This window comes from Ovis aries, chromosome 4 (assembly GCF_016772045.2).
Source record: "Ovis aries strain OAR_USU_Benz2616 breed Rambouillet chromosome 4, ARS-UI_Ramb_v3.0, whole genome shotgun sequence".
Lineage (NCBI taxonomy): Eukaryota > Metazoa > Chordata > Mammalia > Artiodactyla > Bovidae > Ovis > Ovis aries.
The window spans coordinates 102,727,023-102,741,025 of record NC_056057.1 but is presented as its reverse complement, the minus strand read 5'-3'; the positions used below and the strand labels follow the sequence as shown (position 1 = coordinate 102,741,025).

General features: G+C 42.5%; 1 protein-coding gene across 7 annotated transcripts in view; it reads left to right on the top strand.

The window, feature by feature from the left end:
* The window catches only part of DGKI (diacylglycerol kinase iota), a 513,862-nt gene that overhangs the window by 262,806 nt on the left and 237,053 nt on the right, over positions 1–14,003 (top strand). For all 7 annotated transcript variants that reach the window (XR_009600539.1, XM_060415131.1, XM_027968850.3 and 4 more), the window contains exons 9-10: positions 1,194–1,268; positions 1,764–1,862. Coding sequence is in view for 6 of the 7 variants with exons in the window: in XM_060415131.1 (XP_060271114.1) it covers positions 1,194–1,268; positions 1,764–1,862 (174 nt within the window). In the remaining variant the exon portion in view is untranslated. The remainder of the gene's footprint in view (positions 1–1,193; positions 1,269–1,763; positions 1,863–14,003) is intronic.

The window sequence follows — 14,003 nt, the reverse complement described above, 5'->3', positions numbered from 1 at the left end:
TTTTTCTTGGTCCAAATGCAAATAAAAGCTAAATAGTTTCAGTCTTACTAACTTCGATGTGTTCATATATGATGTACTCTAGACTAAAAGGTTTATTTTGAATGTTCTAAGAAAAAATACAATGTTGAAAAATAGATATCTAAGTTTCTTCAAGCTGTTTGAAAACATTTAATTGCTCAAACAATGCATGTGTCTATGCTTATGTAAACTTTTAAGTTAAAAATTTTGTATTTCAGGCTTTCAACACTTTGTAAAACATCTATGTCATGGTAGTAATAGCTTATCTTTATGAAGATGGCCATCTAATTAATGACTGACTCTCCACTAATTAAATCTGATTTTGCCTTGCCTTCAGCCAGGGAGCTGTGACTGTTCCCAGAAAAAGGTTCTTCTCAAAGCATCTGTATCAAATATTAAGAGTAAATAGCCGAAATAATCAGAGTTGTGGTCCATACATTCCCTAGAAAGAGAAAGACAGGGCAAGTAAATTTGGGGTCCCTGTGTTTCAAGTTGGATGCGCTTCTGTGAGAGGAAGAAGATCAAGGTTGCCAAGGGAGGGAGGACTTTTTTAAACCAGTGGGGCCTTAGCCAGGAAAAGGAAGAGCAGTGACTGCCACTCTGCATTTTGAAAACCAAGCCATGAATGCTGATAGAAGACTTGGATCATAACATTTCAGTGGCGTTGAGTCATTTTATATGAACAAGTCATCTCCTATAAAAAGTAAACAGAGGGGGAAAAAAAGAAAAAGAAAAAAGAAAAACGTGAAAAATGGCCTCCTTTTTTACATTTCCACATAGGTGATCTCCATACCAGGAGATGAACTTCTTGAACTTGGTTGGGCGGGAGACGGACCTGGTTGGGCGGGAGACTGGAGCCCCTCAGAGAATTTGGGATTCTTCCATTTTTACTGGGAGGGTTGGCAGGTATAACATGTGTTGTTATGTGAGTCCATGAGAGCCTCCAGGGTTCTAACTCCCTGCCTCTCCGTGGGGTGGGGAGTCAGTCGCTCACTCTCCAGCACGCGACTGGGTTTGTGTGTGGCTTCCCCATGAGCAGTGGCTTGGAAGTGTCAAAGCATGAGAAGCATGCCCTGCCGAACAGCATGCGCCGCCGTCGCCTTCTTCATGGTCCTGCATGGGCGCGCCTGCAGCCCGTCGGCCTGCCGGCTCAGGGCTCCCTTCTTTCCCTGCAGAACTCCCTGAAGGCGTCCAATCGGAAGAAGAAGAGAACAAGCTTTAAAAGAAAAGCCAGCAAAAGAGGAACCGAAGTAAGTGCTTGAGGGTGATGGTCCAGGGAAATCCACCTTCCTCTCCACCGTCTCCCCGTCTGACTTGACCTGGCCCGAGCTCCTTTTGCTGATGTATCTCCCGCCACTCTCCTTCACCATACCCTAACCACACTGGGGTTCTGCCAGTTCCTTTAAAATACACACATAAAACCTCTTGCCACTTGAGAGTCAGAGCATTTGCTTTTGTCTATGGAAGTATTATCCCAAAGATGATGAAGATGAGAGCTAGAATGTATCTAGTGCATGTCGATCCTATAGAAAAAAAAAGATCATGGCTAAATTCTTGGAGGTGAGTTACAGCTTGAGACACTTTCTCATGTTGAGTGAGCCCTGTGAAACAAGATGCAGTGTATTTGGGGGCATATGTTGATTTGGGGGGATGGGGTGGGGAGTGGCAGTGGTTCTAGAAATATCTCACTTTCATTGCTTTGGGGCTGCTTTTCGAGTCTCAATAGTGCTGCTTTCTTTCTTTAGCAGGAAAACAAAGGTCGTCCTTTTGTGATAAAACCTATCTCTTCTCCGCTCATGAAACCTTTGCTTGTGTTCGTAAACCCCAAGAGCGGAGGCAACCAGGTAAGTCGATTTTCATGCGTTTCACTTGGAAGTTTCAACACTTTCTTGAAAACACATTTCCTGACACCCAGTAAAATAGCACTATGTGGGACTCCTAGCATTGGAAGACAGCCAGTTTCTCCAGTAAGGCACAGCTTTACACTTGATGGGGCCAGGCGAAACCTCGAGGTTCTAGGATTTATCCCTCTGCTTCCACGTCAAGCTTCACTAGAGGTGTCAAAAGCCGAATTGCTAACATTTTACTTACAGATTTTCAAGAAAGTTCATGCTACAAACTCGCAGTGTTTCAGCTTTCTTAACTCTTATAGTTAGGAAGCCCTTCATGAGCTTGTGTGTTTGAGTTAGTCGCTCAGTCATGTTCAATTCTTTGTCACCCCATAGACTGTAGCCCACCAGGCTCCTCTGTCCATGGAATTCTCCAGGCAAGAATACTGGAGTGGGTAGCCATTCCCCTTCTCCAGGGGATCTTCTCGACCCAGGAATCGAACCCGGGTCTTCTGCATTGCAGGCAGATTCTTTACCACCTGAACCACCACCTGTGTTTCTTTCTGCTGTAATCGAGACTCAACTACTTTTTCCCCTGTCTTCAGAGGAAAGAGAGAATAATGATTTATTATCCGTGATAATCATGAACAATAGACACCACCAAGGCTACCAAAAATATATCAGCTTTCACAGGTTTCATTTGGTCTTTGCCCAAGTCCTATAGAATGATTAATATCAACCTCATTTGAGGATAATGAGTAGCCTTAGAGAAGTAAAATTTAATAACATGTTTAATGTACACAGCTCTTTAAAGGATAGAAATTGTTCTAGAATCCAGGTCTTTGTCTCCTCATCTAATTCTCGTCCCACTCTCAGGCTTCTTATCAATACTCCTCTGTGGGTTCTGATTTTGCTGTGACTTTTATGTGAGTTTGGATATTTCCTGTGTCCATTAAGTGCACATTTTACATTTTGAGACAAGATTCCCTGAAGTGTCACGCTAAGCAACTTAAAGATTTAAAACTGTTTTAGTCACCTCGTGTAAGTAGGCAAATCATAGAATTAAGATTGACCCAAGATAATGCTTGTTCTTATTAGTAATGTTAATGGGTATTTTCCAGATCACATTAATTATAGTAAAGCTTCTCATTTAAAGAAATATTATCCCCCTTTCCTTTCTTCAAAATTATTATTATTATTTTAATTTGTGCATTTACTTAGTTTTTGGCTGTGCTGGGTCTTCATTGCTGCACGCGGGCTACTCTCCAGTCGCTGTAAGCTTCTCACTGCGGTGGCTTCTCTTGTAGAGCATGGGCTCTAGGGTGCAGGCTCAGTAGTTGTGACAGGTGTTAGTTGCCCCGTGGCATGTAGGATCTTCCCGGACCAGGGATCAAACAGGTGTCTCCAGCATTGCAAGGTGGATTCTTAACACTGGACCACCAGGGAAACTTCCAAATTCTTTTTCTGTTTTAAAGATTTTTTTTTTAATGTGGGCCATTTTTAAAGCCTTTATTGAATTCGCTGGGGCTTCCCAGGTGATGCAGTGGTAAAGAATTCCTGCCAATGCAGGAAATGCAGGAGACTCAGGTTTGATCCCTGGGTTGGAAAGATCCCCTCGAGTTGGAAATGGCAACCTGCTCCAGGATTTTTGCCTGGAAAACTCCATGGACAGAGGAGCCTGGTGGGCTACAGTTCATGAAGTTGCAAGGAGTTGAACAAGACTGACTGACTGAGCATATTGAATTTGTTATGATATAGCTTCTGTGGCTTATGTTCTGTTTTTTTTTTTGGGGGGGGGGTGGGCATGAGGCATGTGGTATCTTAGCTCCCTGACCAGGAATCCAACTCGTGCCCCCTGAATTGGAAGGCAATGTCTTAACCACTGGACTGCCAGGGAAGTCCCCCCAAAATTCTTAATATTAATTCTTCTGTTAAAAGTCTATGTTAACATCATAAAGAATAGGGAAAAGAACTGTTGTAAGTAGAGAATTTATTTTTAACATCCTACTCTTTTGATTTACTGAGTGATGATCTTCATGTTGTAATAATGGTGATCCTAAAACTACCTCTTGAGAAATTCTTGGGAGTGAAGTTCAGTTTGCTCTGAATCTTACTCCCTCTCTAGGTCTAGTCTTTCCATAGCCTAACTAGGGTTGAGGGTGTGGTTGGGAACCATGGAACACAGCACAGTTATTTAATGTAAATGACTCCATGAATTTGGCCACCTGAGCTCCACATGCTAATTAATCTCAGGTACATTTTATCTTACAAGTCTATGTAAAATGCATTAATTAAATTCTTATAAGCTTTTCCTTTAAGGCATTTAGAAAATTGCAGATGATCTCTGCTTTGGAGAAGGAGGCAGTCCAGTTAAGATACATCCTGTTCCTGTTTCAATCTCTGTATAAATTATTAAAGACAGGGACTTCAGAGATGATCTAAGATTGTTTCTTCTTTCGCTAAATAGAAAACAGCTCAAGGAAGCAGAAGTGAATTTTCGAAGGATATTATGTTTGTTAATGACACAAAAGGGGCGAATGGGAAAAAGAATCTGAGCAACATTAAGGAGATGTGAATTCTCAATTGAGTGGATCAGACCACAGGGGCTGTGAAATTTCAGAGGCAAGCAGTCACTTGGGAGTGATAAGGAAATGGTGTCAGAGAAGTGGCTGAAACAGAAGATGGGACACCACTTAGTTGTGTAGAGGAAACTGGGGTCATGCCCTCTTCCTCCTCTCTCTTGCATCACGTTCCTGTTCACCCTTTACTGCTCAGTAGCACCTTTCTGAACAGTTGCTCAGAACTAATTGGCTTGTCGGCTATGCTCCTGAAGGCCATGGTGCGCACGTGTACTATGTAAATTGCAGCATTAAGTCCTGTACTGTGTATACTCTGTGTGTCTGTTCCGAAGAGATACAGGCTTAGCTAATGCCAGGGGCTGCCCCTCTGAACCTCTGATTTCTAGTGCATAGTGCACAGGAATGAACTATAATTGTTTAACCAGCAGTATGTGTAGAAGGTGGGATGTTGTGATGAAAGTGATTCATTTTGAGCACAATATAATGGGTAGAGCATACATATTAAGTTATTAGAAATGTGATTAAAGATTAGAAAGAACTTGTGGAGCAGTGTCTTAAATCCTGGCTGAGGATTTTGGATTCATACTAAAAATTTTGTTTTTTGCTATTTAAAGTTTTTTTTTTAGTTTTGAAAAATATTTTTTTAAAATAAAGGAGTAATATAATGGCAGATTAATTAGGCACATTGAGAATACATGTAAGTCAGGAGGCTATGCATTAGCATAAATTAGAGGACCTTGTTCATCCATTCTATATAAAATAGTTTGCATTTACTAATCCCAGACTCCCAGTCTTTCCCTCAACAACAAGGTCCTACTGTATAGCGCAAGGAACTATATTCAACATCCAGTGATGAAAAATAATTGGAAAAAATATGAAAAATAATATATATATTATATATGTATATCTGAGTTACTGTGCTATATAGCAGAAATTAACACAACATTGTAAACCAAATATGTGTTAATAAAAGTTTTTAAAAATTGGATGGAGAGCACAATGGATGGACCAGTGAATAGATGGGTAGACCTATGGGCTAAAGGATGGATGTGTGGATGAATGAATGGGCATGGGGATGAACAGATGGGCATGGGGATGAATGGCATACTTAAAGGGAAGCAAGGCATCAAGATCTTCCAGCCGATTATCTGGAAAGTGGCTTTGTTATCAATGGATTTTTTCAGGAAAGGGAAGAATTATTTTGGGAAAGATGGCGAAATGTGTTTGAAGAATTTGAGATCACAGTGAGGTATTCAGGTTTAAAAACTGGCCTGTTATTAGAAGCAAAAAGCTTCCTGACTTTGCTGTCACTTGAGGCACTTTGGTTTATGAATTGCCCTAATGAGGTCACCTCCAGAGTACCTAGGATTCTCAGAAATGTGACTAAGCAAATCAAAATGAATAGTGTGTAACTTTAAACTTCTGTGTATTTCCTCTGTAAAGAAGAGTTCTTTTTTAAAGAAATAGTTATTTATTTGGCTCTGCCGGGTCCAGCTGTGGCGCAGGGGTTTTCGTTCTTCGCTGTGGCGTGGGGGTCTTTTGTTGGAGAGTGCAGGACCCTTTCTTTCAGGATCCTTTTTTAGGTCCTTTTTAAGCAGCTTGTAAGATCTAGTTCCCCAATCAGGGATGCAGCCCAGGCCCTCCCCCCACCCCCCTGCACTAGGAGCTTGGAGTCCAGACACAGGACCACCAGGAAAGTCCCTCGAATTCTTTACTAAGCATGATAAATACAAAGAACCTTGTTTCTAAGCACAACATGAAATGTTGAGAAAGCTGTAGAGAAATCCAAACACCCGTCTATAATTAGAACCTTTCAAACTGACCTCCATATATTTATGGTTCCTTCTTCAGTGTTAGGATGGTACACCTCTAACCACGCCCCACCCCCAGCTGTGGTGAGCAGGGCAGAGTCATGGTCAGGGGTGACCTAACTCCTCTTTTAGGTCTAGCTGTGGCCATACCGTGCCCTTCACACTGCACATGAGTCAGCTGCAGGATGGGGGCAGTCAGAGAATGAAGTAAACCACCTCACTTGGCAAAACGGAATCAGAGGAACGGAGTTTCTTATTCCTCAGCTCCCTTGACTCTCGGACCCAAATGAGCCGCAGTTGAGACCAAGAGGCAGAGAACAGAGGGTGGCAGTGAAAGCAGGTTATCCCCAGGAAGGAGGAAGGGGGAAGGATGTGCGTGTGCTTTCTGACCTGGGGTTTCTCCTTGGGGGGCATTCTGTGCTCAAACCTGACATGATGTGGTGTTCTCCTTCGAGAAGGAGGCCATTCACGTTTATTTACCTTAGAGACAAGTTGAGATTAATAACATGACCTCTGTGTGTGTTTGACATCCTCAGACAGCCTTTGAAATGCCATTCATCAGAATCTTTATCTGGAAATTTTCAGTTTGGGGAAAATTCAGGAAATTTCATCCTGACGTTAGGGTTCAATCCAGGGAATTTCCATCTGAATGTGTGCCTCTTACTCTCCCCTCTTATAGTCCAGTAGTTTTCCAATTTCTGTGTAAATGAGACCCATGGAAACACTTGTTAGACATATTCTACCCTATAAAATCTGGTGCTGTGTGTCTGGGGTGAGGCCTGGGAATGCCACTGGTGAGCATCTCAGGTAATTCTGATATCAGTCTTCTGTGGGACTCATTTAGGGACACATCATCAGAGTCCTGTCAGGGTGTCTGAGATTACCTGGGCCTTGTCTGAGGAGCACAGCAGGTGAGAATTTATTGGAGATGAAGGTTTATTGTTTTGTTTGAAAAATAGCGTCTCAGTTTGTCCTTATTGTCTTCAAGGAGGTTCATCTCTTAGCCCAGAGAAGTGGTTCTCAACTCCCACTGCCTTTAAAGACCCCAGCAGCCTTTAAAGATAGTGATGTGCGCTCCACCCCATGCTAAGACCTGTGAGTACAGGGCGCCTTAACTGGTCTAAGCTCCTAGATGATTTTCTTGTCTAGCAAGTGTTAAGAATCATGGCCTTTTTCCCTCTTAAGCTTCTGTGTGCATGAATCACCTAGGGATCCTGTTAAAATGCAGATTCTGATTCAGTGAGTCGGGGTGCCTCTGAAATCCTGCTTTTCTGACAAGCTTCCTGGTGCCACCATTGCTGCAGCTCGGAGACTGCACTGATTCACAGGAGTTTACAGCAATTAGTAGAGAAATGGGGCTTCCTTTTTCTAAAGAATCCCGCCAGTGCAGGAGATGCAAGACACGTGAGTTCGACCCCTGGGTAGGAAGATCTCCTGGACTCTGTTTTTTGATTGTTAAATCAGGGCTTTTGCCTTTTAAGAATTGCTTTGTCTTGCTCATCTGTGTCTAGATATAAAGTACTCCCCCCACCCCTTTCTGTTCTTGAAGGTTAGGCTTCAGACTTAGACACACACACACACACACACACACACACACACAAAACCTTCTTAAATATCTATTCTTCAAATAACTAGACTACATCGCCATCTGCTGGCAAGTAAAATGCCTATAGCTCTTTTTTTTTTTTTTTTCTTCAGTATTTTTTCAGAAAATTTCCAGCACTTGGCAGGAAGATACTGAGCTGAACATGGGGGCGGTTTTTATTTCTTATTTTATAAACACTGACTTCTTTTAAACAGATGTGTTTTTGTGTTAGTCGCTTGGTCTTGTCCGACTCTTTGCAACCCCATGACTGCAGCCCACCAGGCTCCTCCGTCCATGGAATTCTCCAGGCAAGAATACTGGACTTGGCTGCCATTCCCCTTTCCAGGGGATCTTCCTGACCCAGGGGTCAAACCTGGGTCTCTCGCATTGCAGGCAGATCCTTTAACGTCTGAACCACTAGAGAAGCCTCCTTTAAACAGGTGCTTCACAGTAATTGTCTCTCTTTCTTCCCCTCCAGGTAGACACATGCTGGGTGTTCTGCAAAGCTTTGGAGGTTGGGGGTATGGCTGTTCTTGGTGGGATGTGAGCTGTGTGAGGGAGCATTCACTAGAGTTAGGAGTTGCGATATCAACTTTAGTGTCATCTCCTGCAGAAAAGAAGAAAGATAAACTTTACTCCTGCGTGATCCCCTCCTCAGTGTGGAAACCTGAGGGCTCAAGAAAGGGCCCGACTGCTCATGCGTATCTCCGCTTTAATTTCAACACTTAATGTTTTTTTGGATGCCCCTGACTCAGTAGCGCGTTTGTGCCTGAGTCTTATGGGCCTTTCTGATGCCTCTCAATGCTTCCTGCTTTCCCACTGGGTCTCCTTCACAAATTTCATCTTCAGTGACATATTATACATGCATGGTTAGGCGGATGTCTTTCTTTTAATTGAGCTGTAGCTGATTTATAATATTATATTGGTTTCAGGTGTCCAACATAGTGATTCAATGTTCTTGTAGATTAGGCTTAATTTCAAGTTTTCGTAGAATATATGTCATAGGCTTTATTTCCTGTAAGCAGGGGATCTGACCACTAGTTATTCTAGCCAGGCAATCCTTAGAGTCAAGGGTCCATCCTTGGGTGCTTACACTGTTCGGTGTGAAATCCCAGGGTTCAGACGTGGCATGAATTGGACCCTTGGATGGGAGTTCCCAGGGAGCTTATCAGCAGGTTATAGGAGGAAAGGATGTTCAGTCTGTGGACAGGCTCATATTGACCGAGTTCGCGCCCCTATCCTTGGGCAGGCGTTCCCACATCAGGGACACCTGTCCTGACTCAGGCCAGGGAAAGTCAACCCAAGTAGGAGGAAAGAGGAGACAGAAGAAGTAACTTCAAATCCGAATCCCCAAACTACTTCTAAATACTGAACAAACAACCTCAAAGAAGATGTTGTTTTCTACTGTGCCCAACCTAAGCATAAATCAAAAACCATTATGATTTTTTTTATTGAGATATAGTTGATTTACATTGTTGTGTGTCTACTGCACAGTGAAGTGATACAGTGTGTGTATATTTTTTTTTCCATTATGGCTTATTAAAGGATGTTGAGTCATAGTTCCCTGTGCTTTACAGTAGGATCTTATTGTTTATCTATTTTATATAATACTTTATTTATTGACTATACCAAAGCCTTTGACTGTGTGGATCACAATAAACTGTGGAAAATTCTGAAAGAGATGGGAATACCAGACCACCTGACCTGCCTTTTGAGAAACCTATATGCAGGTCAGGAAGCAACAGTTAGAACTGGACATGACACAACAGACTGGTTCCAAATTGGAAAAGGAGTACGTCAAGACTGTATATTGTCACCCTGCTTATTTAACTGCTATACAGAGTACATCATGAGAAACGCTGGGCTGGAAGAAGCACAAGCTGGAATCAAGATTGCCGGGAGAAATATCAATCACCTCAGATATGCAGATGACACCACCCTTATGGCAGAAAGTGAAGTGGAACTAAAAAGCCTCTTGATGAAAGTGAAAGAGGAGAGTGAAAAAGTTGGCTTAAAGCTCAACATTCAGAAAACGAAGATCATGGCACCTGGTCCCATCACTTCATGGGAAATAGATGGGGAAACAGTGGAAACAGTGTCAGACTTTATTTTGGGGGGCTCCAAAATCACTGCAGATGGTGATTGCAGCCATGAAATTAAAAGACGCTTATTCCTCAGAAGGAAAGTTACGACCAACCTAGATAGCATTGTGAAAAGTAGAGACATTACTTTGCCAACAAAGGTCCGTCTAGTCAAGGTTATGGTTTTTCCAGTGGTCATGTATGGATGTGAGAGTTGGACTGTGAAGAAAGCCGAGCGCTGAAGAATTGATGCATTTGAATTGTGGTGTTGGAGAAGACTTGAGAGTCCCTTGGACTGCAAGGAGATCCAACCAGTCCATTCTAAAGGAGATCAATCCTGGGTGTTCTTTGGAAGGAATGATGCTAAAGCTGAAACTCCAGTACTTCGGCCACCTCATGCGAAGAGTTGACTGATTGGAAAAGACTCTGATGCTGGGAGGGATTGGGGGCAGGAGGAAAAGGGAATGACAGAGGATGAGATGGCTGGATGGCATCACCGACTCAATGGATGTGAGTTTGAGTGAACTCGGGGAGTTGGTGATGGACAGGGAGGCCTGGCGTGCTGTGATTCATGGGGTCGCAAAGAGCTGGACACAACTGAGCAACTGAACTGAACTGTATCTGCTAATCCCAAACTCCTAATGTGTCCCCTGCCCCCTTTCCCCTTTAGTAACCACAAGTTTGTTTTCTATGTCTATGAGTTTCTGTTTTGTAAATAAGTTCATTTACATTACAGTTTTAGACTTCCACATCTAAGTATTATCACGTGATATTTGTCTTTGACTTACTTCACTTAATATGGTAATCTCTAGTTCCATCCTTGTTGCTGCAAATGACCTTATTTATGGATGAGTAATATTCTATTGTGTGTGTATATATATACATACATACACACACACACATATATATATGTATGCATTTATTCGGAAAACTAAGATCATGGCATCTGGTCCCATCACTTCATGGCAAATAGACGGAGAAACAGTGGAAACAGTGGCTGACTTTATTTTTGGGGGCTCCAAAATCACTACAGATGGTGATTGCAGCCATGAAACTAAAAGACGCCTACTCCTTGGAAGGAAAGTTATAACCAACCTAGACAGCATATTGAAAAGCAGAGACACTACTTTGTCAACAAAGTTCTGTCTAGTCAAGGCTATGGTTTTTCCAGTAGTCATGTATGGATGTGAGAGTTGAAATACAAAGAAAGCTGAGTGCCGAAGAATTGATGCTTTTGAACGGTGGTGTTGGAGAAGATTCTTGAGAGTCCCTTGCACTGCAAGGAGATCCAACCAGTCCATCCCAAAAGAGATCAGTCCTGGATATTCATTGGAAGGACTGATGTTGAAGCTGAAACTCCAATATTTTGGCCACCTGATTTGAAGAGCTGACTCATTTGAAAAGACCCTGATGCTGAGAAAGATTGAAGGCAGAAGGAGAAGGGGATGGCAGAGGATGAGATGGTTAGATGGCATCACCAACTCAACGGACATGAGTTTGGGTGGACTCTGGGAGTTGGTAATGGACAGGGAGGCTTGGCGTGCTGCACTTCATGTGGTTGCAGGGAGTTGGACATGACTGAGCGACTCAACTGAACTGATATATATATAACATCTCTCTTATTCATTTATCTGTGATGGAATTTAGGTTGCTTCTATGTCTTGGCTATTGTGAATAGTATTGCTATGAACATTGGTGTCCATATATATTTTCAAATTGAGCCATTCTCTGGATATGTGCCCAGGAATACAAGTGCTATATCATATGGTAGCTCTATCTTTAGTTTTCTGAGGAAGCTTCATACTATTGTTCATAGTGGCTGCACTGATAAACATTCTCACCAGCAGTGTAGGAGGGTTCCCTTTTCTCTACACTCTCTCCAGCATCTATTGTTTGTAGACTTTTTGATGATGACCTTTCTGACCATTGAGGTGATAACCTCATTTTGGTTTTGATTTGCAGTTATCTAATAATTAGTGATGTTGCATGTTGCGTGTCTTTTGTGTGCCATTTCCAAAGGCCCTACCTTCATGTTGAGTGTGAATTTTAGAGAACAGGCATCAGTGTATACCACAAACCAAGCCATCTAGCCCCTTTCATAGGGCCTGGATGTCTAGCTCCTTAGTTTGTAGTTATACTGATGTATCAAAATGTAAGTCCTATTCTCCTGATTCAAGAACTTCAGGGACTCTCATTTCCTGCAAACCAAAACCCAAGCTCCATAGCCTGTGTCAGCGGTCTCCAACCTTGATGGCACCAGGGACTGGTTTTGTGAAAGACAATTTTTCCTTGGACTGTTGTGGTGGAGTTGGAGATGGTTTCAGGATGATTCAAGTGCATTGCATTTATTGTGCACTTTATCTCAATTATTATTACGTGTGATATATAATGAAATATTTATATAACTCACCATAAATACATAATCAGTGGGAGCCCTGAGCTTATTTTCACTTAACTAGATAGTTGAGCTCAGGCGGTAATGTGAGTGATGGGAAGCAACTATAAATACAGATGAAGCTTCCCTCGCTCACCTGCTACTCATCTCCTGCTTTGCTGCCTGGTTCCTGACAGGCTGTGGACAGGTGGTCCGTGGCCTGGGAGTTGGGGACCCCTGGTCTATATGAATTAATCTGCAACTCACTTGTGCAGTTTCATCTCCCACCACCTCAGCCGTATGGTCCAAAGACTGAAAGGAACATAGTTTTTCCGTGATACGTCTTGCTGCTTCACATCAGTTGTGCCTAAAACATTTTTGTCTACTTCATCCAAAAACAAATGGTTAACTCTACTCATCTTTCAAGACAAAGTTCAAGTATCATATATAGGACGCCTTCATCCAGTCCCCATGGCTGGGCTTTGAGTATCTCCACTGGCCACTCATGCATTTCAGTTGGCGCCTTCAACATAGCACTGACCATCGTTAGTGAGTGACTTTATTTTGTGTTGAGCTCCTGGGTGCACGCATGGGTAGAGGTTAGGAGCCTAACGCAGATTTATTGCATAAGCTAGATATTCCTTTGGGATTGTTTGGGTTAAGCGATTTCTTCACCTCTTCCTCCCGCTGTTAGATTTTCCTCAGATGTTTCTTATGGACAGTTCTTTTCATGATCTAGAAAATATTTCTGTGGTATAAACCAAGGCTTGCTTAGTAGCATAGACCAGTCAGCCTTACATGAGAATTTCAGTGCTTGATGTGCTGCTGTTTGAACTGACCCATTCTTAGTTGATTCTTTTTACCCCCAAATTACTATATTCTATGAATAATTCAGAGAATTCCCTTTTGAGAACAAGAATCTTCTCTGTCTTGCCCATCTCCTGATTCCCTTACCTAAAACTGTACCTGGCCCTTAGTAGGTGAGTGGATGAATACTGCTTGTTTCTATCTAGAGAAATGTATCTATTTTCTTGAAAGTTGTTCTATGATGCCCCATTCTGTTTCCTGACACCTAGAGCTGGAAGGAACAATGTTTTAACATTCGATGCTGCTGCTGCTGCTGCTGCTAAGTCGCTTCAGTCGTGTCTGACTCTGTGCGACCCCATAGACAGTAGCCCACCAGGCTCCCCCGTCCCTGGGATTCTCCAGGCAAGAACACTGGAGTGGGTTGCCATTTCCTTCTCCAATGCATGAAAGTGAGAAGTAAAAGTGAAGTCGCTCAGTCGTGTCCAACTCTTGGCGACCCCATGGACTGCAGCCTACCAGGCGCCTCCATCCATGGGATGTTCCAGGCAAGAGTACTGGAGCGGGGTGCCATTGCCTTCTCCACTTTAACATTCCATAGGAATATCAAATCTCACAATATCTTAAAAAATATTGAGGTATTACAGCTACAACCTTATGTATGAGAATACTCTTCAGAGTGTATTAGAATTGATGTATAATAGCCTTTTTTTTTTTTAATGTAGAGAAAACGAAAAAAAGAACCTCTTGCTCAGAAAGTCAGCTTTTGCAAGGCATATAGCATGTGATGACCGTGAGAGTATTTGGAACTTGCTAGTGAATTGTGTAAATGAAGGAGTAGAGTTACTCTTGTCTGTGAGAAAGAAAGAAATCACCCTTTTCCTGGTGAGTTAGTACTTGTCCACTCATTCAATTCTATTGA